This window comes from Diceros bicornis, unplaced genomic scaffold (assembly GCF_020826845.1).
Source record: "Diceros bicornis minor isolate mBicDic1 unplaced genomic scaffold, mDicBic1.mat.cur scaffold_67_ctg1, whole genome shotgun sequence".
Classification (NCBI taxonomy): domain Eukaryota; kingdom Metazoa; phylum Chordata; class Mammalia; order Perissodactyla; family Rhinocerotidae; genus Diceros; species Diceros bicornis.
In genome coordinates, this window is record NW_026691553.1 from 1,931,048 (window position 1) to 1,952,861 (window position 21,814).

Sequence of the window (21,814 nt, forward strand, 5' to 3'; positions counted from 1 at the left end):
AACGTCTTCACAAGGGTCTTTATAAGAGGGAGGCAGAGGGAGATCTGACACAGAACGGAAGGCCATGTGAAGACGGATGCAGAGATGGGAGCGATGCAGCCACAAACCAAAGGGCGCTGGCACCAGCAGAAGCTGGATGAGGCAAAGGAGGGCTTCTCCCCTAGAACCTCCGGAGGGAGCACGGCCCTGCGACACCTTGATTTGGGGCCTGAGAAACCGATTTCAGGCTTCTGGCTTCCAGAACTATGAGAGGATAAATGTATATTGTTTTAAGCCACCAAATTTGTAGTAATTTGTTACAGCAGCCCCAGGAAATGAATAGAGGAGGCCTGGGTGGTGAGGAGCTGCAGGCCTCTTGTAGGAGCTGAGGGAGGGCAGCCTCCAGCCAACTGCCAGAGGGAGGCTGGAGGCCTCAGTCCTACAACCATAAGAACTGAACTCTGCCAACAACCTAGGTGAGCTTTGAAGAGGACCCTTCCCCAGTGGGGCCTCAGATGAGAATGCAGCCCTGGCCGGGACCTTGACGGCAGCCTGCTGCGATCTGAGCAGAGGATCCAGCTGAGCTGCACTCAGATTTCTGATCCATAGAAACTGGAAAGTTATCAATGTGTGATGTTTTAAGCCACTGAGTTTATGGTGACTTGTGACATGGCAACAGATAACTAACATAGAGCCTTTAACGGGATTTGACGTGAAGGCTGGTGTATTGGAAAGCAAACAGGCTTTCTGGAGCCTGGTATGTAACACGCTTTCCATCCGGGCCTGTGGATTCAGGATGAAAATCCTCACTTTGAAGAACGGGAGGAAAGGTACTAACACGCCCGGCACACAGTGGGTGGTCATTAAATGGTGACTTGTTTGAGGAAGATGTGGCTTGTTGATGTCCCTGCTAGTTGCAATATTACCTACAAAACACTTTATTTTTATGAGTAGTTGTTAAAAGCTTCCCGGATGATTCAAATGTTTAGCCAGGGTTAAGATCCAGTTCCTATATTATTCGGCTATGAAGAGGAGTGAAGCCCTGACACAGCCACACCGTGGATGGACCCTGAACACACGATGCTCAGTGAGAGAACCAGACACAGAAAGACACACGGTGTGTGATCCCATTGATGTGAAATGTCCAGAACAGGCAGATCCACAGACAGAAAGTGGGTTCCTGGTTGCCAGGGGCTGGGGAGGGGGATGAGGAAGGACTGCTCATGGAAAGGAGGTTTTTGGCATGATGGAATGTTCTGGAATTAGTGGTCATGGTTGCACAACTCTGTGAATGTACTAAAAACCACTGAACGTACAATTTTAAATGGCGGGTTTTATGTTATGTGAATTATCTCAGTTTAAAAAACTGAACCATTTCCTTATGCATGTAGCTGGAGCTACACAAATGCGTTTCCTGCATTGATTCGGTGGTTCTCAAAGCTTAATGTGTGTAGAAATCACTGAGCGATTTTGTGGAAACGCCAATGGGAACCCGGGGATCCTGTCTCCCTGACCAGCCCCAGTGGGGGCGGCCCATACTGCACCTGGAGTAACAAGGCAGGTGAGGACAGCAGGAAGCTCCCACACCCACCAGCAGCACGGAGGACCGTTCCTTTCTCCCCCTTGATGGTCCTTTCCCTGTTGGCCATCGTCCAATGGAGAAGAAACAGCAAAGCAGCCTGTGCAGGAGACAGCAGTTCAAGGTCACTGGAAGCGAAACACAACCCCACTGAGACCCACACAGGCCATGGCCGAAGGAAGTGGGTAGGTTTTTGGCTTCCTGCTGGAAGGGTCAAAGGTGTTTCCAGTGCCCAGTGGCCAGCTGGGGGCCGAGTACAGGTCCTGATGGCCCCTCTTCGCCTACACCACCCACGGTGGCTTCTGGAAACTGGAGAAGGCAAGGGATGGATTCTCCCCTGGGGCCTCCAGCTGGAAGCAGCCTTGGTGACTGTGATTTTAGCCCAGCGAGACCCACGCCGATTTCTGGCCTCCAGAACCGTGGCACAGTGTGTGTTGTTAAAAGCCACGGAATTTGTGGGAATGTTGCAGCAGCCACAGGAAATGCACACACCACCTGATTCGGTGGTTCCAAGGTACCCAGACAGGGAATTTCATAAAATGAAAAGACAGCGGCCCAGGCAGCTCCCTCCATCTTCTCAATTAGAATTGATCCTTAGAAAATTTTCAGCCACAGACATGTCTTCATACACTATGAGTGGAAATGGAAATTGGTAGACAAGGAAGGCAAATTGCTGTGAGATTTTTGGAGGGCAACACGGCGACATCAGAACGAATGCTTCGTATACACGTGTATTAGTTTCCCATGGCTGCTGTAACAAATGGCCACCAATTTAGTGGATCACAATATGTTTATCATCTCACAGTCCTGGAGGTCTGGAGCCTGACACGGGCCTCCCTTGGGCTAAAGTCCAGGTGTGAGCAGGGCTGTCCTCCCGGAGGCTCCGGGGAGAACTGTCTCCTGCCTTTTCCAGCTTCTAGAGGCCGCGTCCTGGGCTCGGGGCCCCTTCCTCCGTCTGCACAGCCCGCAGCACAGCGTCTCCCGTCTCTCTCTGCCTCTGACCCTCCTCCTCCCTCTGATGAGGACCCTGTGATGACCCTGGGCCCCCGGGGGATCCAGGGTCATCCCCCAACCCAGGGGCCTTAACTTAATTCCACCCGCAAAGTCTCTTTTGCCATGGAAGTTCCTGGGATCTGGGTGTGTCTGAGAAAGTTTCAATGAACATTAACATTTGAATGGGTAGACAGGGCGGGCCTCATGGCTTAGCGGTTAAGTGCGCATGCTCCACTACTGGCGGCCCGGGTTCCAATCCCGGAAGCGCACTGACGCACTGCATCTCCGGGCATGCTGAGGCCGCGTCCCACATACAACAACTAGAAGGATGTGCAACTATGACATACAACTATCTACTGGGGCTTTGGGGGAAAAAAAAAAGAGGAGGATTGGCAATAGATGTTAGCTCAGTCAGTCTTCCTCAGCAAAAAGAGGAGGATTAGCATGGATGTTAGCTCAGGGCTGATCTCCCTCACAAAAAAATAAAAATAAAAATAAATGAATGGGTAGACAGAGTAAAGCATTGTCCTCCCCAATGTGGGTGGGCCTCGTCCAATCAGTTGAAGGTCTGAATAGTGCTAAAAGGCTAAGAGGGCACTGCTCCTGCCTGCTGAGCGAGGACATCAGTCTCTTCCTGCCTTTGGACTTGAACTGAAACATCAGCTCTTCCTGGGTCTCCAGCCCGCTGGCCTTCAGACTGGAACTACACATCTGCTCTCTTGGGTCTCCAGCTTGCTGACTGCCCATCTTGGGACGTGTCAGCCTCCATAATCACATGAGCCAATTCCTTAGAGTCAATCTCTCTCCATACATACATCCTGCTGGTTGTTTCTCTGGAGAACGCTCACACACTCCCCCATGCCCTTCTTGGTCCTTGGTAAAATCTGTGTGTGGGACAGAATTCCTTGCGAGGCCATCTTTTGGCTGTGCCTGAGTTCCACCCTCTGGCTCGGAGGCCCAGGGTTGAGCAAAGATGGTCTCACCTGACTGGAGTCCCCTGGGCCCTGGAGAAACAGAGCCTGCGACACGCTCAGGAGCACCATTAGGTTGCCCTCGCGGGCTATGTGGCCTCGGCCATTGCCTCACCTACCTGTCCTCCAGCCGGCCTCAGCCCACACTTGGGACACGTCCTCTCCGGTGCCACCCCCTCAGGACGCCTCGTGGAGCGTGACCCCTGCTCACCTGCCCAGCAGCTCAACTCCTCGCCTTTGGTCAGACTCAACTGCCCGGGATGCCCTTAGAGCAGGGTCTCCCCCTTGGTGCTGCGGACATCAGGGCCGGGTCATTCCCTGGGGGGGCGTCCTGGGCACTGTGGGTAGTTAAGTAGCATCCCTGGCCCCCACCCACTTGATGCCAGGAGCGCCCCCAGTGTGACAGATGTCCCCAGACGGCTCCCAGTGTCCCCTGGGGGCAGGAATGCCCCACAGAGAGGCATCCACCCTCTAAGACACGCCGGCCTTACTCTCCCCGCTCCGTCTACCGCGCTCACTACACTGAGTGCTCCCGGGGACGGCTGATTCTGTCCGTTTTCTGTGATTCGTGGGAGCTGAGGACAGTTAACTGCAGAGCCTGGAATCGCGTTTCTCCACCTGGGGATGGAGTGGGCCGCCCCACATGGAGGAGGGGTCCTCATGCACCCCTCCCGGCTCTGGCTCTGTGCCAGGGGCCAGGCCGCACCAGGTCTGACATTCACGGGCTGGGTGACCACAGGGCAGACAAAGCTCGTGCCTTTGCCTGTGAAATGGGCATATAGGTGCTTCCGTGGGCAGGTTGTAAATGGGGACCGAGAGTCCATGTAAAGTTTACATGACATTCACGGAGCGCTTTCCAAGCCCAGGAAACCCCAGAGCGCCCGATGATTGGGGCTGAGATGAGCCCAGAAAGTTCTTGGGCTCTTTGCTGCCTGGGACCACTTCTCTCAGGCTCTTTGGGTTACAGAATGGGGAGTTTATGTGCCATGAGAACATACTAGAAAAGCGACACAGAATAACTTCACTGCTCTGTCCAAGAACCTAGGAGCCTAGGCCGACCCGAGGTCATCCTTTACACTAGGGGGTGACTGGAGACAAAGCTAAGGGAAGGAAGGAACATAGGATGTGCCCAGAGGTTTGCGGTTTCCGGAGCCATCCGCGACCCCTGGCCCAGGAAGTGTTTACAGAGGCATCATGTCAGGCACTGCCATGATTTCCACGTAGCGTGTGCCCAGTGATGTGGAAGCTACAGGCTGGGGTTTCCGGAAGCTGGGGGCAGGGAGGGGAGGGTGGCACCGAGGTCACGCAGAGCCGAGCAGAGGTCACGATGTCTATTTATTCCCCACACGTTACGCCTGTCGCCACGGCTAGCACTCAAGTTAGGATACATCTCGAGGACGTGTAACGGGCTGCAGGTGGCTGGCGGCAGCCCGTCTCCTACTATTACCTACAACACACACGGTTCAGGGTCTACCTTGCAGACGGCCCTAGACCACGGCCGGCCCTCCGACGAGCCAGCCACCAACGCTGTCGCTGGTGCAGTGGCGCCAGACCTCTCCTCCCTCCCCGGTCCTGCTCGAGCAGGGGCCGTGGGGACACCTGCAGTGGCTGCACGTCCTGGCCCTGGCTTGTCCCCCCTACAAGCAGCTCTGGCGGCTGCCTGGCAATCTCAGGCCGGGGCGGTGGCACCAGGGGCCCCCACCAGCTCTATATGGAGGTGGGGGCTCGCTGAGGACCCAGATGTGCCGGGCCGGTGGGACCACCTGTGGGCAGAAGGGCAGTGGGCCAGGACACAGACAGGCTAGGATAGGCTCGGGGGCCAGGCTGAAAGGTCGTGATCACGCCCCTCGAGGTCTGTCGGCCATCAGCACTGGAGAAAGAGGATCCGAGTCAGACACGCCTCCGTCAAAAAGCTCGATAGGAAGAAAAGTCCCAGAAACTTGTCTTGGGCCCCCAGGACGTCCCGGTTCTGCCCCTGACAGGGCACAGGGTAACGGAAATCGTCTTGTAGGAAGCTGCAACTAAAGAGTTCCTCATGCAAAAACCCGCGGTCCGAGGGCCGGGCGGACCCAGGCGCCCAGGCCGTGGCTGGCAGTGAGCTCGTCCGAGTAGGCATGGCCGGGCGGCCAAGGTCGACTCACAAAGCGGCTTCTCACAGGGCTGGAAGGCCCCTGAAGACAGATCAAGGGCGGCAGGAGCTGCAGAAAGGGGCTTCCGGAGCCGAGGTACCCCCGACGTGGGCTGACATAAAACTGGCCGCTTCTTGGAAAGCGGCACGCAGACTACCCTTGCCCTGGAATATTCTAGAAAATACTTTAGTGACTGGGTTGTCAAGGGGCCAGGAGGGAGACTGGTGCTGGTCTGTGTTCACAGCTGCTGGCTCTGTTTCGAGAAGGGTCTGTGGGCCGTGAGAGAGTACAAAGTGGGGGGGGGCGAAGGGAAAAACTAAAAATAATAAAAATCTGTCTTAACATGCAGGTCCAATTTCTTTTTTCTCTCTTGGGCAGGCAGTCCAATGGGAGAAAACAGCAAAACGTGAGAAGGCTTCCAGTTGGCTGGGAAGGGCCCGATGTGGCTGGGAGGGCTGGCAGGAGAAGACAGGAAGGTGGGCAGTCAGGGCGTGTGCCAGGCAGGAGACTGGGGACCCACGGGGCGCCCAGACTCGGGGACCACGGGCCAATGCTTAAAGCTAAATTAACTTCAGTCCCGCGGCCCCACGGCCACATTTCAAAGGCCCCGTGTGGCCAGCAGCTGCTGTGTTAGTACAGATACAGAATGTGCCCATCATCGCAGGTGGTTCTGGTGGCCTGGACGTGAAAATGTTGTGAAGGTACTTTATGGTTAAGGTTACAACCAAAATCGAACTAAAAAAAGAAAAAAAAACTGGGAAGAAAAGTGCCCAAAATATTAACATTAGTTGCTCTGGGTGAAAATATTAAAGTTGCTTTTTCTGCTTTTTTATGTTTTTATTCTTAAAATATTTCTATAAAAAACCATGATTAAAAAAAAGCACGTGATGGGCCGGCCCCGTGGCTTAGCGGTTAAGCGCACGCGCTCCGCTACTGGCGGCCCGGGTTCGGATCCCGGGCGTGCACCGACGCACCGCTTCTCCGGCCATGCTGAGGCCACGGCCCACATACAGCAACTAGAAGGATGTTCAATTGTGACATACAACTATCTACTGGGGCTTTGGGGGGCAGGGAGAAAAAAAAGCACGTGAGGAGTGATGATAATGAAATAAAGAGAGGTCACAGCGAGGCCAGATGAAAACCTCTCCTGAGCAGGAAGGGCACTCAATCTACTGGGGACAGGACGGAGGTCCAGGGCCCTGGGATGCTAACCGAGCCAGCCAAGGCCGCCAAGGACCCTCCTGGGACACCCGAGTGTATTTCTAAGCAACTGTACATGTTAACATCTGCTCACAGAAAAAAAATAAAAATAAAAAAATAAAACTTGCACAACCCAGGCAGAATATCCGCGTGCAGCGAGAGGCAGGTGCCGGCCGGTCCTCCCACCGCACTTGGCCTCCATTCTTTCTGCACAAGTGTGGCCCGGAGGCACTCAGGCAGCACCCCTTCCAGGGAGCTGTGGGGTTTCCACCCTTGTCCCTATGTGGCCCCAGCTGAGCCACAAGCCCACAGCCCACCTGCAGACGGTCGGGAAGGCGAGGAGCCGGATTTGGGTGGAAACACCCGGAAAGGGGCCTGAGGACCCGAGACGCCCCCCACCTGGCCTCAGAGCCGCCCCATCGGGGCTCCCAGGGCCCCGTGGCACAGGGGGACTCACGTGGGCGGTCACTCCTGCTGGTCGTCGTTGCTGGCGCTGGGGGTCCGACTTCGGATCTGACTTCGGAGCTGTTCTATCAACTCGGGGTTCTGCTGCTGCATCTGCTGGGCGAACTGCTGGCCCCTGCGGGAGAGGCGCGCCCAGGCTCAGCGGGAGCCAGACCCCCCCCCCGCGCCTCCCCTCCCTGCCGCTCCCTCCGCTGCTCACAGGGAAACGTTTCCCAGGCATTCATGACATGCCCCCACGTGTGCCCCTCGAGGGCGGTGTGGCCACTCGCTGGAGGACACAGCACTGCTTCTCCCCCTTGCCCGTCGTGGGTGCGCCCCGCCCCGCCCGTGCGCCCCATCCAGCAGTCTACTCACGCCTGGATGAGACTGGCCAGGTCGTTCTGCGAGGGGCTGGTGCCGGGAGTCCCCAGGGGGTTGTGGCCGCCGGAGATCATCCCGGACATACTGCAAGGACAGAGCACGTGACGCAGACAGCAGGGCCGCAGCCTGCCCACTCCCACCTCGGCCCTGCTCAGCCCTTGGCCTCCGCTGGCAGGAGATGGTCTCTGTTATTGCCTGGCAGCCCTCAGCCCATACCCCTCTCTGACCACGGCCCCTGTGAACTTCCTCGGCTTTCCCAGGAACATTCTTTCCTGGCTTGAAGACAGTGATTCTCAATGGGGCAATGCTGTCCCCCAGGGGACACTGGGCCATGTCTGTGACACAAAAGGCCACACGGCGTGTGATTCCATTGATGTGAAATGTCCACAACAGGCATATCCACAGACAGAAAGTGGGTTGTGGGGGTGGGGGGGAGTGACTGCTAAGGTACGGGGTCTCCTTTTGGGGTGAAGGAATGTTCTAGAACTAGACAGAGGTGATGGTTACACAACATTGTGAATCTACTTAACGCCAGTGAGTTGTAAATTTTAAAATGGTAAGTTTTACGTATATTTTACCACAATAAAATAGAAACTTAACCACAAGAAAACCCACAGGGGATGGTTGTCACTTACAGCTGTTGAACTTGGGGATTGTTCATTAGGTTTGACGCCTGAAGAACAGAACAGATCTGTCAGGAAAGAAAGCTCCAAACACACAGTTTCACTGAAAAGGTTTCTCGTAACCCGCTTTGGTTCTCCTGGCTCAGCACGCAGGGCGTGTGCGCCCCTGGGTGCGTGGTCTTCCCGGCCTTTCCCGCATCTGACTCCCATCCTCCTCACGCACTGTGACCCTCACATTCTGCCACTTTAACCCTGCTCTGGACTCTCATTTTAAGAGATTCCAGGCACCTCATCATTTTGTCCCTGGCTGCTTAGGTTTCGCTGTGTGGACGTGTTCTCTTTTCCAGCCCCTGACTACTTCAGGACAGTGAGTTCCCAGTTTTGCTCTACGGGTAAATGACATTGCATTGGACACTTCTGTGCACAAACCTCCCCAGTGAGGATGACCCCCTTGAGACCTATGCTGAGAAGTGGATGACCAGGAAACCAAAGAGGTGCCCGCCCTCCAGGCCGCGGCTCACGGGCCAGCTAACTTTCTGTAAACGGCCAGAGAACAAATATTTTTGGCTTCATGGGCCACGGTCTCTGCCATTGTTGTACTGAGAAAGCCGCCTCGGACGGTATGTAAGCGCACGAGTGTGGCTGTGTGCCATAAACCCAGCGGTGGGCAGCTGTCTGCGACCCAGGATGTATCAGGTCAACGTGTGACCACTGTCAGGCCAGTCCTCCTCCCGCCAGGATGCTCTCTGCAGGGCGTAGTGTCTCATCCTCCATCCACAGACGCTCCTTACTGTAGTGAGGACGTTTCCCTGACTGCCGGTGGGTTCAGGATTTTTCTTCTCCCGACAGTTTGCGACCCTGCACCCTGAAGCCACCAGTAAGGCTGAGCAAGACCACCCAGGAACGGACATGCCTGGTCCCCTGTGGGTCACAGCGGGGGAGCCCGCTCTCAAAAGAAGTCCCTGCACAGAGCAAATGCCTCTGGACTTGAGTCTCTGGCGCTGGAAGGCGGTGCTTCCGCCTTGGGAGCACCTTGTACTCTGTGGTGTCTCATCTGAACCCCAGGAAGCAGGCGTGGCCACACAGCGATCACTGCCTCCACGCTGCGAGGAGGAAACCGAGCTGGGGGGCGGGGATGTAGTTCTCCAGTTTACCCTTCATGCTTGAAACTGGGCGGGTTTCAGCCGGGGGACTCTGCCCACAGGGGATACACGGCAATGTCTGGGGACATGTGTGGCTGTCACACTGGGGGTGCCCCTGGCATCAGTGGGTGGGGCCAGGGATGCTGCTCACCCCCCCACAGCGCCCAGGACGGGCCCCCAGAGAGTGACCCGCCCCGATGTCTGCAGCGGTCGGGCAGCCCTGGCCTGTGGCAGGCAGCGACACGCAGGCGCAGGCCTGGGGCGTGGCGGGGACGCCGTGGGCGGGGGAGACGGGAGGGCTCCTCACCATGCTCATGAAGCTCGGGTTGTTCAGCAGGCCGGCGATGTCGAAGCTGCCAACCCCTCCCGTCTGCGGGGAAGAGAAAAGCGCTGGTTAGCGGCCCCTGGACACGGCCCACGCCGGCTGGCCCCTGGGAACTGAGTCAGACCCCAAGCGGGGCCCGTGCGGAACCCAGGCAGTGCACGGCTCGGATGGTCTATCAGCCTGGGCGGCCAGGCCCTGCAGCCACAGGTGCTGCGTACAAGGCCCGAACCACGGTGCTGACCGCTTGGGAAAAGCACAGTGTATCGACCTCGTCGTTTGCTTTCTGAGGCTCTGACACATGGCGCCTTGCTGGCCCTGGAGGGACGGCCCCTCCCTGGGTGGCCAGTTCCTAGAGACAGTAAACAACTCGCAGACCAGCCACCCCAGAGCCCCACCCTCCTCTATCGGCTCTCACACTGTAATCACCCAGGACCAGGCGCCAGACAACCAGGGGCAGCCCCTGCGCCCCAGAGCCCACAGAATGACTCAACCAGCCCATCCTAGGCCTGCTGGCCCTGCCCTGCTGTCCCTTCCTGAGGGAACCGCCATACAGGCCCCGGTCCACACGCCCCGCCCTCCACCTGCCTGCTGACCCCCTGGCGGCGCCTTGTGGGTGTCCCCTCCTGTACCTGCAGATCTGTGAGGATACGCTTTTCCCTTCCTGACAGACGTGTCCATGCGTGCCTGGCTGTACCCCATCAACAGATGCCCGGCCCGCCCGGTGCCCCCGCCTCCCCACCAGTCACACCCTCGCCCCCGGGGGCACTCACGGGGCTGGGCGCCTCTCTCAGCTTCAGTTCCGCTATCTTGAGGTTCGACTTGTACGTCTCGTTGTCGGGGTCCAGCTCCAAGGCCTTCCTGTAGTAGGCCACGGCCTCCGTGTGCTTGTTCAGACTAGAAAGCGCTAGGCTTGGGGGGAGACGGTGGGACGTGGGGAGAGGACCCGGGAGGCTGCCCGCCTTCCCTCAGCCCCCAGGCCCCAAACTGCTTCGGGGCAGTCTCTCTCTGTCCAGTGTCCAGGGTCGGTGGAGAGGACACACAAGGGGTCAGGGGAGGGGCTGAGAAGACAGACACGTGACAAGGATTCAAACGCATGAGCGCTGGCGCCCTGGTGGGGCCAACACAAAGGGCTTTGACAGCGCTGAGGGGCCTCGGAGGAGGGAGCGGCAGTCACACAAAGATGTATTTGGTCCTTGTCCCTATTCCCGGTGCAAAGCTCCTCAACTCCAGTCACAGGTGTGTCCTTTGTTATGAATAACGAGCCCCTTTGATCACACCTAAGTTTATACTAATGAGGTGACTCAGGATGGGGCTAGTGGCCAGGAGGGTGCGACCTCACAGCCCCTAACCTCCTAACCCCCGGGGAGGGAGGCTGGTGCAGACTGGTTATAAAACTCCTGCACAATGCGATGGGAGAAAGTCCCGGTTAGTGAAGGCATCCACGTGCAGGAAGGATGGGGCCCCCAACTCCACGGGGACAGAAGCTCCTGCGCCCAGGACCCTTCTGGACCTCGCCCCTCGCCCCGTGTGCCTCTTCACCTGTGTTCCTGCGTGTTCTCTATAATTAACCAAGAAACACAAGTAAAGCGCTTTCCTGAGTCCAGTGAGCCTAGTGAATTACTGAACCTGAGGAGGAGCGGTGGGAACCTCCTCTAGCCAATTTCCAGCCAGTGGGTCAGAAGCAACGGTGCCCCCACACCAATCTCAACTGGTGTCTGAAGTGGAGGCAGTCTTGGGGGGCTGGGTCCTTAAAGTGTGGGGTCTGCACTAGCTCCGGGTAGTGTCAGAATCGACCTCAACTGCTGGACACCCGGCTGGTGTTGGAGGGTTGGTTGTGGGTGTGGAAACAGCTCTACACAATAGAAGGAAGAATGTGCTGGATGCGGGTGAAGGCGGGACAGAGAGACTGCCCAGGCCCTCCCCAGGCCCCGGGACAGCGCCGGCCGGCACTCACCCCATCCTGCCGTAGGCTTTGCTGTAGGACGGGTCTATGCAGATGGCCCGCTCGCAGTCCTGCACCGCCCCGGTGTAGTTCCCCAGTTTGCTGTAGGCCGCGGCTCTGGGGACACAAGCAGGGCAGTCAGAGAGGAGGGGGCCTCAGTTTCCCCATCTGTAAGGTGGGGTAGATACGGGGTTGCCAAGGGGTGTGGTACATGGGCTTCCGTCTGCTGGGCACCTGTGCAGAGCATGTGACAAGCTGGGTGCTGCCCCCGTTTATCGGGGGGAAACCGAGGCTGAAGGATGCAGAGGACCGTGGCCCCACGCCATGGGACCAGGGTCTGAACCCGGAGTCTTGGGGCTCTGCCGTCCAGGTCTTCCCGCTGCGGGGGGGAGCTCATGCCCATTTTATGTTGCCAAATACGTAACTATTGTTAAAACGCTAACTGGAGAGCAGCCGTTCCGGGGGAAGGCTATTGGAGGCATTCTCTGTATGGTCTCTGCAACCTTTCTGTAAACCTGGAATCATTCCCCCAAAGAGTTAAATGAAATGAAACGAAACGAAACGAAAAGCAAGCGGACCCTGCAGGTGATGTGCACGACCTCTGGCATCCGCCCTTCTGGTCTCTTCTACACCGTCTGTTCCCACGGCTCTCACACAAGACGCCCGATGCTGTATCCTGCTCTCCACTCCATCCCCCTTGTCGTGAAAAACTCGCCAGCACAGTCTTCTGTACCAAGAGGCTTGCGTGCGAGTTCACTCAGCTTTCCCTTTAAAAGCACAGGCCACACGCAGCTCTTCACTATTACTAACGCTGCCGTGTACATGGTATCCAAATCTCGGGTTATTCTCTTGGCTCGAGTACGCTGCCACCTAATTTTACCGCCATCATCGGCTCTCAGTGACACCTCGCTGGCCGCCTGACACTTGCGTGGTATTTGGGACTGCGGCTGAGCAGTCACTAACCTACAGGACGGACGCTCGGGGACGCGCGACCAGCCCCCGCCGGTACCTGTTGCAGAAATAGACGGCGTTGGCCGGGTTCAGCTCGATGGCTTTTCCGTAGAAGTGCACCGCAGCCTCGAAGTTCTCCACTTTCATCTGCTCGTTTCCTAAAGAGAAAGGAAAAAAATGTATACCCCGCTGTTCACGTGTAGGGGCCGAGATGGCACTCTGCTCTCCCGGGCTTCTACCTGGGGGTATGAGGAGCTTTCAGCGGGGCTGGCGGGGTGAGGAGGAGGGTGTGGTTTGCGTCAAGCGCTCTGCAGGGCCTGGCCCAAGAGCACTCGGTGACGGCGGCTGTCACCACCTTGGTTGTGCTGTTTGGGAACCCAAGTCTCGAATACTATCAATTATCTCTTTCTTCAGAAATAGCCCAGTTTTAACGAGAAGTAATTCACATACCATAAAACTCACTTGTACAATACAGTGGTTTTTGGTATTTCAAAGTTATCTAACTATCACCTCTATGTAGTTTAAAAACTTTCATCGCCCCAGAAGAAGCCCTGCCCCCACCAGCAGTCACTCCCATCCCCTCCCCAGCCCGTGACAACCACGAACCCACTTTCTGTCTGTGGATCTGCCTGTTCTGGACATTTCACATCAGTGGAATCACACACCGTGTGGCCTTTTGTGTCTGGTTCTCTCACTGAGCATCATGTGTTCAAGGTCCGTCCATGGTGTGGCTGTGTCAGGGCCTCACTCCTCTTCCTGGCTGAGTAATAGTCCAGTGTGTGGGTGGACACGTTTTATTTATCCACCATCAGTCGATAGACACTTGGGTCACTTCCTCACTTCCACTTTTTGGCTATCACTAATCATGCACTATGAGCATTTGTGTACAAGCACCTCTGTGGACATGTGTCTGCACTTCTCCTGGGCACACACGTACCTAGGGGTGGAACAGCTGGGTCACGTGGTCACTCTGTGCATAACCACGTGGGAGCTGTCAGACTGTCTTCAGTAGCGGCTACAACATTTACATTCCCACCTGCTGTGTGTGAGAGTCCGATGTCTCCACATTCTTGTACCTGTGTTCTTAAAAGCCCCTGGCCCTCGTCTCCAAAGGCTGGTTTGCCATCCACTGCTCAACAGCACCCCTCCGGTCAGCTCCAGAGCCTGGGACCAGCCCGCCTCACCCTCCCTGGAGCCGCCAAAGTCCGAGCGAACAAGGTGCCTGGTGGCGATGAAGAAAGACTGCTCACCTTCAGTCTTGAGGCGTTCTGCCTCGGCCGAGTCTTCCTCCGAAGGCGGGGTTCGCTCGGGGCTCCTCAGGTCCTGCGGCGTCTCCTGGCCCCAAAGCAAAGAGAAGCTCTTCGAGGAGCAGCAGGCAATCCCGCAGTCCTCCTCCAAACCCTGCGCCTCTTAGCCTCCCGCCCTCCCCTTCAGGGGACCCCCAAGAGCAGCAGCGCTCTGTGGGAAGGTGACTCAGGCCCAGGTGGCTGTGGCCCCTGTGCCTCACTTCTCTTGCTGCCAAGCGGGAACCACACCCCAGGCGGCCAGCCCAGGAGAGGACATGGCCTTGTTGGTGCCCCAGAGCAGTTGGTCCCCTTGCTGCTCCGGCAGGTGGCTGGGGGAAGCCCCGAGGCTCACTTTGCCAGTGGCGGCTGCTTCAAATATTTCTGGAAGAGTCTGAGGGAGTGCCAGATCACTGTCTTCCACCGTCACCCCGAAGGCGGTCTCCAGGCACTGGATGGCCACTGTAAGGGAGGACAGAGGGATCTTCTGAAGGCGACCCTGAGTTTCTGACCCTGAGGCTGGGGCACGGTGCACGCCTCTTCTTCGAGAGTGTTTGCAAAGACCGTGGGCCGCTTCGTGCATGTGCCCTCGTGGACCCCTGGTTTGGATTCCTCCCGACCCCGTCAGCCGACAGCTTCCGAAAGCTCAGGATGGATGGACACGTCCCTTAAGCCCCTTGAGCGGGGACGCAGGAGGGAAGACGCTGTCCTCACCCAGGGGGCTCTGGTGGGGGACGTCAGGGCTCTCTGTGGGGTCACAATGCTCGGGCCGCCCAGCTGGGGGACGGCGGGGCTTAGCCCGGCCCGAGTGCCATGGTGGGGCAAGGTGCCCGGGGACGCTCTGTTGGGCCTCCTCCTGGGAATCCGGCTAGAGCCGGAGCTTGAGGCCAGGCCCCGCCCTAAGTCTTCACGACTGGGTTCCTTCCACAGGCCGCACGGTCCCATGCAGGATAGGACTAGTCCAGAGCCCTGTGACCACCTGACTTGGCCACCAGCAGACTGGGTGGCCCACAGAGCCTGCGGGGGCCAGCCACACCCGTGTGCCCAGCTTTCCGACTCTTTGCTCCGCCCCAGGACACCAGCACCTTCCTCCTCCGTGTGTAGGGCCCCTTGAGCCCTGGGCCTGACCCCTAGTGGGAAACAGGGCCACCTCCTCTGCACACTGCGGGTCCACCCGCCCTCAGGCAAAGCCCCACAGTGACGGTGCTCAGCCTGAGCCGGGGCTGCTGCCAACAGAGACCTGCCTGGGGGGAGGCGCTGAGGACGCACAGGTGAGCGAGGCCAAGGCCCTCCCCCCACTCCCCTCCGGCGGGGACCACGAGACGTTCCCGGGACAGGAGAATGGCGTGGAGGACCTTCCCAGCCCGAAGGCGATGTGGCCCTGCGCCTGGCCTTCTTGCACACACACCCCCAAAAAGACCTGGCAGGTGCTCTGTAGCCGAGGGCCAGGCGAGCTGGATGTCAGGGGCTGGACTCTGGGGCGGGACACCGGAGCGGGCTGGCAGCAGGGTCGGGCAGACGGCTGCTGCTCAAGCCTGGGTTCCCCATCCCCAGCCTCACGTAGCCTCTAGGCATGGTGGCCGCCCCCTCCTCTCTCAGGAGAGCCTTTCTCCTTTGACAGGACACACACGCTGGGAGGGCAGAGAATGTTCTGGAACCACACCTTGACAGAAGACAGGGAGATTAACAATACCTGCAGGAGGCCCAGCCTGAAGTGACCAAGGGGCAGCACCGTGCAGTGGGAGGGAGGAAAAGAGGAAGGGAGGGTGGTGGGCCGCACGTACCTTCCAGGCTCTCCTGGGCGTCAGACGAGAGCCCCCCATGCCGGAGCTGGTCGTGCAGGAACCGGATGATGGCGTAGGCCAGGCGCTTCTTGTTGTCCATTTTGAGATGCGAAGAGGCGACACCCGGGGGTCTTTAGGATCTGCGGACCCAAGCCCAGAGCATGAGGGGGGCTGAGCAGTCTGAAAGGCCCCCCCAGGCGCTGGTCCTTTTCCAGGCTGTCCGAGGGCCTGCTCTGGCTCCCTACAACGTGCTGACTCCTAGGTCAGGAGTGAGCCTGCCCCGGGGTCACTGGGCGACGTCTGGGGACACCTGTAGTTGTCACACTGGGGGTGCTCCTGGCATCGGGTGGGGGGGGCCAGGGATGCTGCTCGACCCCCGACAGGGCCCAGGACGGCCCCCCGAGAGTGACCTGGCCCCACAGTGCCCAGGGGGAGAGCTGTGGAGTAGAATAACAAGCGAGGGCAAGGGGTCTGCGACCTGAGCGCCTAAGGCAGCTTACACCACACGTCTCAGTGCCTCATACGACGACCCCCAAGGCAGCGTTTAGAGGAAACAGGCTCGGGACAGGGGTCCACACACCTGCCCAGGGCTGCTCAGTTCTAACCGGCACGGCTAGGATCCGCATGAGGCGTTTTAGGATCCCCTAAAACACCCCCAGTGGGGTCAACACCTGGGCTCCCTGGAAATCGAGGAGCGGGCCCCCTGACAGCATTATCATGTTAGTAACCCGTCACCGGCCAGAGACGGTTACATTAAATTGAGAAGAGCAAGTCATGTCCCCCCAGGCTTGACTCGCCAGCTGACAACAGACGGAGATGATGCCAGCGCTCTGGCGCCGCCAAGTCTCCGTGCAAGTGCAGTCAAGACGCGCGCGGCCAGCCTGCTCGGGGCTCTGCTTCTGGTTCATGGGAAACTACACTCACGGACAACTGCGTCTTAAACAAAGGGAGTGAGAGAACCAGACACAGCAGGCCACACGGTGTGTGATTCCACTGACGTGAAATGTCCAGAACAGGCACATCCACAGACAGAACGTGGGCTCACGGTTGTCAGGGGCTGGGGGATGGATGGGGAGTGACCGCTCATGGGGACGGGGCTGCTTTTTCGGGTGGTGGAATGTTCTGGAATTAGTAGTGACGGTTCCAGAGGATTGTGAATATGCTAAAATCTACTGAATTTTATGGTATGTGAATTATATCTCGATTTTTAAAAAGTGAAAACTGAAAACAGCTGTGTTCTGTACAGCTGGACAGAGTTACGGCCGCCCCCGGAATGCTCTCTGGCGATGGTGATGAGTTTTCCGCCCCTGTTTCTGGACACAATGAGCCTTTACCAAGCGAGTGCCTCTGGCCCAAGAGCGCCCCTGGAACGGGGAGGTCTGTGATCAGGACATGCCAGAGCCCGGAGGAAACACGGCCAGGCGCAGGCGCAGACGCAGAGGGTCTCTGGGGCCACACAGAGGGGCCCACGGAAAGCAACCGCCACAACCGGCCTAAGCCTTCCGGGCAGGGCTTCCGAGCACGTCGGACCCAGGGGGGCGGTGCTGGGTCACACGAGGTTCACACTGGCCTGGCTGTGTGTCTGTGTCCGTGGGCGCGTGTGTGTGCGCGCGCGGATCTGCTCTCCCTGCCGGAGAACCAATACGGATCTTGGTGGTGACGGATCCTGGCGGTGACAGTGCTTGCTTCAGAGTAAACAAGGAGAGGTGCTCTTGAGCACACTGTCTCCTGCTCTCTGGGACCGGAGGGGGTGACGACTGAGGGGGTATTGAGGGTTTAGAAAACTGCAGATGCAGTCACACGCATTTCCGGCATGCTCTCAGTTCTCCCAATGCCTCCCGCCCTTTGCACCTCAGGGCCTTTGCACATGTGGAGCCCGACTCTCCTAACCCCACTGAACCCCTCATTTGAGGCAACTCTCGCCTACCTTCCCTGGTATGATCTGTCGCTGTCTGCATCGGGGGCTTCTCCTGGTCTACGGATGTGATCTCCCCCGAAATGTCGGCCCCACAACATGACATGCTGAGTGTCAAGGAGTCAGGGCCACTTGGCACCTGCCCTGGGCCTGGCGCATGGATGACCGGCCAGGGAGGTCCCCTTGCCCTGGAGGACAGAGTCTGGAGTCATAACGCCTCAGGCCCAGCTGTGTCTGCCCAAAGCCCACCCCGCGTCACCTTCCCCGTCCCTGGGAATGCTCTATGTCACATCTGAGCATCCCAGTGATGCCTCACTTTCCTCTTCTATAAGATGGGGTGACAGGGGTGTCCTCACAGGCTGTTGTGAGAATTCAGGGCCTAATGCAGGGTTTCCCCACTAGGCCATCTGCATCCAGGGCTGGACCATTCTCTGCTGTGGGGACTATCCTGCACACTGCAGGATGTTTAACAGCACTCTTGGTCTCCATCCAGTGCCCCCTGGGGGGTGGGAGCCAGAACTGCCCTGGGTGAGCCCCTCTGGGTTAGGGGACTCCACTGACCCCCAGGAGACTCTGTTCCATAACCATCTGACCACTGAGGCCCCAGGATGCTGCCCACGTTCAAACACACACACTGAGTGGGAGGGAGAGACGAGGGACTCACAGATGCTGGGGACACCCTGGTTCGTACCGTCTGACCACAGGGATTTCTTCTGGTGTCTCTTGTGAGCAGGGATCAGACTCCATTTTTCCCCAGATAATTAACACGTGGTCTCCCCTTCCTCAGCACTGCGGACATCGGGGCTGGGTCCTTCTCTGTGGGGGGCCGTCCTGGGCAGTGTGGGGCGCTGAGCAGCATCCCTGGCCCCCTCTGACCGAGTGGTGACAGTCACAAATGTCTCCAGACACTGCCAAGCCACCCCCAAGTGAAAACCTCTGGAAGCCGCTAAGCAGAAAAAATAAAGGCTCTAGGGCAGCATAAATCAGATTTTCTGGCCAAAAGACTTTGCTGCGAACCTTCGGGAAATCTTCTGTTTGCAGAGTATTTTGGATTTCAGACGTGCGGGAAGGGGAGCGTGGGTCCACAGCAAAGGACACAAGGGGTCCCTAAAGACCGTTGCTTCTCCTCCCACCTCACCGAGAGGGGAGGATACGAAACAGTTTGCAAATCTTAGTGCAGCCCCAGCTTTGAGACGAACGAACTTTCTCCTCTTCGCCAAGCCCGGCCCCACAGAGCACGAGGATGGCGCTTTTCCTCGACGGCTCCTAGGCACCCAGCGTCTTGTGAACAATCACAACTTGTAGGGCTCTGGCCGCTGGACAAAATTCTCAGAGAAGGCGTCCTCTCTCCCCGAACAGTGAGGGCTTTATGAGTTCTCGGAAGGCACCAGCGGGGCGCTGGTCTAGAGGCGCAGGGTGCAGGAGGGAGCCTGGGGAGGGTGGACGGACGCGGGCCCCCGGGAGTGGCGGGGGGCCCGGTGCCAGCTCCTCTGGTGGTCTTCAGACCCCCTTCCACCTCTCAGTCCACCTTTTCATTTTATCATTAAACTAAAAAAAGATCAGCCTCTATTCTTTCTATTTCCCTGCCCAGAACTGATCACTCAAAGGGAAAAAATGGCACAACTTACTAAAATGAGTGACTGGCCTCCCCACACCCCAAGAAGGAGAAGGATCCTCTTTCTGAAGGACTGTCCACCCCTGAACCCACAGCTCTTCTCATAAACCAGCGTGTACAGGCGGGTGCTCTGCTCCTCTCCCCAGTCCTAGGACACCACGGGTCCCCCAGAAAGGGCAGTCCCGACAGCTGGAGCTCAGGTTCCAGCTCAGGTTCTAAAATGCCACCAGGATGCCCGGCACACTTAAGACCCCTTGACAGCCTCCTGAAACTTCACGAGTGTGCACACGAGGCCCCTCACCAAACCCTCTATGCCCCACTCAAACTCACCTGCTCGTTTTCCCTCCGACTCATCCAGGAATCTTATTCTCCCTCCGACGCCCAGCTGCATGGTCACCTCCTCGGCCAGAGCTGGACACCCTCTTTTTCCAGCAAAGCCCAAGTATCAGTCCTGCTTCTGGTCCAGCATCTCCTACAAGGCTTCCCAACTCTTTCCTGGCCTGTCTCCCCCCACTGGACTGTGAGCCCTTAGACAGATCATCTTCCCTCTGAGCGCCAGCACTTGGGGGCGTCTGACCTGTATGGACTCGGGAAAATGTTAGGTCCTCGTCAAAGTCAGAGCCACGTGACCAAGTTCCTCGGGGAGGCCGTTTCTCTTTGGTTCTGGTTTCCTCATCAGCAGCAGAGATAACAAACCTTATGTTTTGCTGACCTACCAACAATTCCCTTTATTCCTCCAACCCTCTCTGAGCGTTTCCCGCCGAGGCCAGTGCTGGGTCTTGGCAAAAAAATGTAGGATCAAGTAAAAGGACAGCTCTCAATCTGGGGCAGAGCTTAACCCACTCCGAGTCACTCACCCTTCCAGGAAGACTGAATTATACACCTCTGGTGAAATCCGTGGAATGCTGAGAAATTTCTAGGCCCCCAGCTGACTGCTGTACATGCAATGGCTTATTGCAGGGGTCAGCAAACATTTTCTGACAAGCGGCAGAGTAAGTGCCTTCAGCTTCACAGGCCACAGGGTCTCTGTGGCAACGTCTGGACTCTGCTCTTGTAGTGCAAAAGCAGCCGCAGTTTAGCGGGTACGCGACGGAGGGGCAGCTGGGTTCCCACACTTGGTTTACAAAAACAGGCTGCAGCTGGATCTGCGCCCCGACCACAGTTTGCTGAGAACCCAGGTTGTTTAATCTAATCCCCATCCTCAGCAAGATGGGGGCACCACCCAAGTTCACCCGGCTGAGACACAAATCAGCAGTTTGGAACCCAGGCAGTCTGATTCCAGACCTAAACTCCAAAGTACCCTTTTCTCACCCCCAAAAATGGGTGCACACACAAAACCTTGCACATAATACCCCCCAACCCCGCGGAGCCCTTGCTGGTAAACAATCGCTAGTCTAGGGTAGGGTTTCACTTCGGCACTGTGGACAGTGGGGCCGGGTCCTTCTCTGTGGGGGGCCACCCTGGGCACTGTGGGGTTTTGAGCAGCATCCCTGGCCCCCAGCCACTCGATGCCAGGAGCCCCCCGGCCCCCTGAAAACCACAAATGTCCCCAGACATCATCCAGTGTCCCCTGGGGGGCTAAAACCCCTGGCTGGGGAGCGGAAAAGCAGACAAAACAAATAATCAGTTACAGAAACAGAAGAAACAGAAACATCAGTCGTTTTAAAAGATGCAGAGCACACTCACATCTTCTGGCGCCTAATAACAAAACCAGCCATGCCCTACAAGCACCAGGAACCTGATTAAAGCAATGTTCTACGTGTTTTTAACCTCACAATGACCCTAGGAGCCAGATACTTCTACTGCCCCTACTGTAGAAGCAAAGTGCTGCTCGGAGAGGGGAGGCGACTCGCCCAAGCTCACACAGCCAGCGAGAGGTGGTGGAGCTGGTCCCCAGCCCCGGATTTCTCCCACGTCTGGCACAATACGCAGAAGACCCTAAGGGTGAGATGAGACATAACTGCAGACCCCGCTTTGAGCTCGCACTTCTGCTGGGTCCTGCGGCTCTAATCCCCCCAAGCACCGCCCGAGGCAGGGACCGTGACGACGCCCGTTTTACAGAGTGGGAAACTGAGGCCCGGAGAAACCAGGGGGCCGGCCAAGCTCAGCCAGGTGGAAAGTGGCGGCGCTGGGACAGGGGTCTCGACCTGCGCCCCACGAACGGGACTCCCCGATTCAAAGGGGCCGTGTGTCCGGGCAGCAGCGGACAGCCAGCGCGCGCTCACGACGTGCGGGGCGCTTTTACCTCCCGCCGTCCCCCTGCGGGCCTGCGAACCAGCGTTTCCCGCGCCTGGGGTCCGGCGGACGGGGACCTGGGCCGCCGAGGGCCCGCCCGACGCCGCCCGGCCTCAGTTTCCCCTCAGCGCCGCCCATTCACAGCATCCCGCGGATCGCAGCGACCCCAACCACGTACCGACCTCCTCTGACGGGCCCCGGAGCCCCGGGAGTCCCGAACCGCGGAACCCCGGCCCGTCCGGCTCGGCACCGAACGCCCACTCACCTCTCAGGCGGCCGAACCCCGACCCACCGACGGCTGCGCCTGCGCACCGCGGTGCCGC

General features: G+C 58.0%; 1 protein-coding gene across 3 annotated transcripts; it reads right to left on the minus strand.

Annotated features, from left to right (window-relative positions):
* Positions 1-4,839: 4,839 nt before the first annotated feature.
* On the minus strand, positions 4,840-21,814 carry SGTA (small glutamine rich tetratricopeptide repeat co-chaperone alpha). Of its 3 annotated transcripts, none has more exons than XM_058537636.1 (12): positions 21,757-21,814; positions 15,727-15,866; positions 14,298-14,404; positions 13,910-13,994; positions 12,718-12,817; positions 11,721-11,825; positions 10,537-10,675; positions 9,749-9,811; positions 8,312-8,349; positions 7,671-7,760; positions 7,309-7,431; positions 4,840-6,106 (listed from the first exon to the last, which is right to left on the minus strand). In XM_058537636.1, the coding sequence occupies exons 2-11, from the start codon at positions 15,824-15,826 to the stop codon at positions 7,317-7,319; spliced, it is 942 nt and encodes a 313-aa protein (XP_058393619.1). In that variant the 5' UTR covers positions 15,827-15,866; positions 21,757-21,814; the 3' UTR covers positions 4,840-6,106; positions 7,309-7,316. The 3 variants fall into 3 exon arrangements, with proteins under 3 accessions (XP_058393619.1, XP_058393618.1, XP_058393620.1); XM_058537635.1 differs by lacking the exon at positions 21,757-21,814 and adding an exon at positions 21,674-21,710; XM_058537637.1 differs by lacking the exons at positions 4,840-6,106; positions 21,757-21,814 and adding exons at positions 6,113-6,329; positions 21,674-21,711.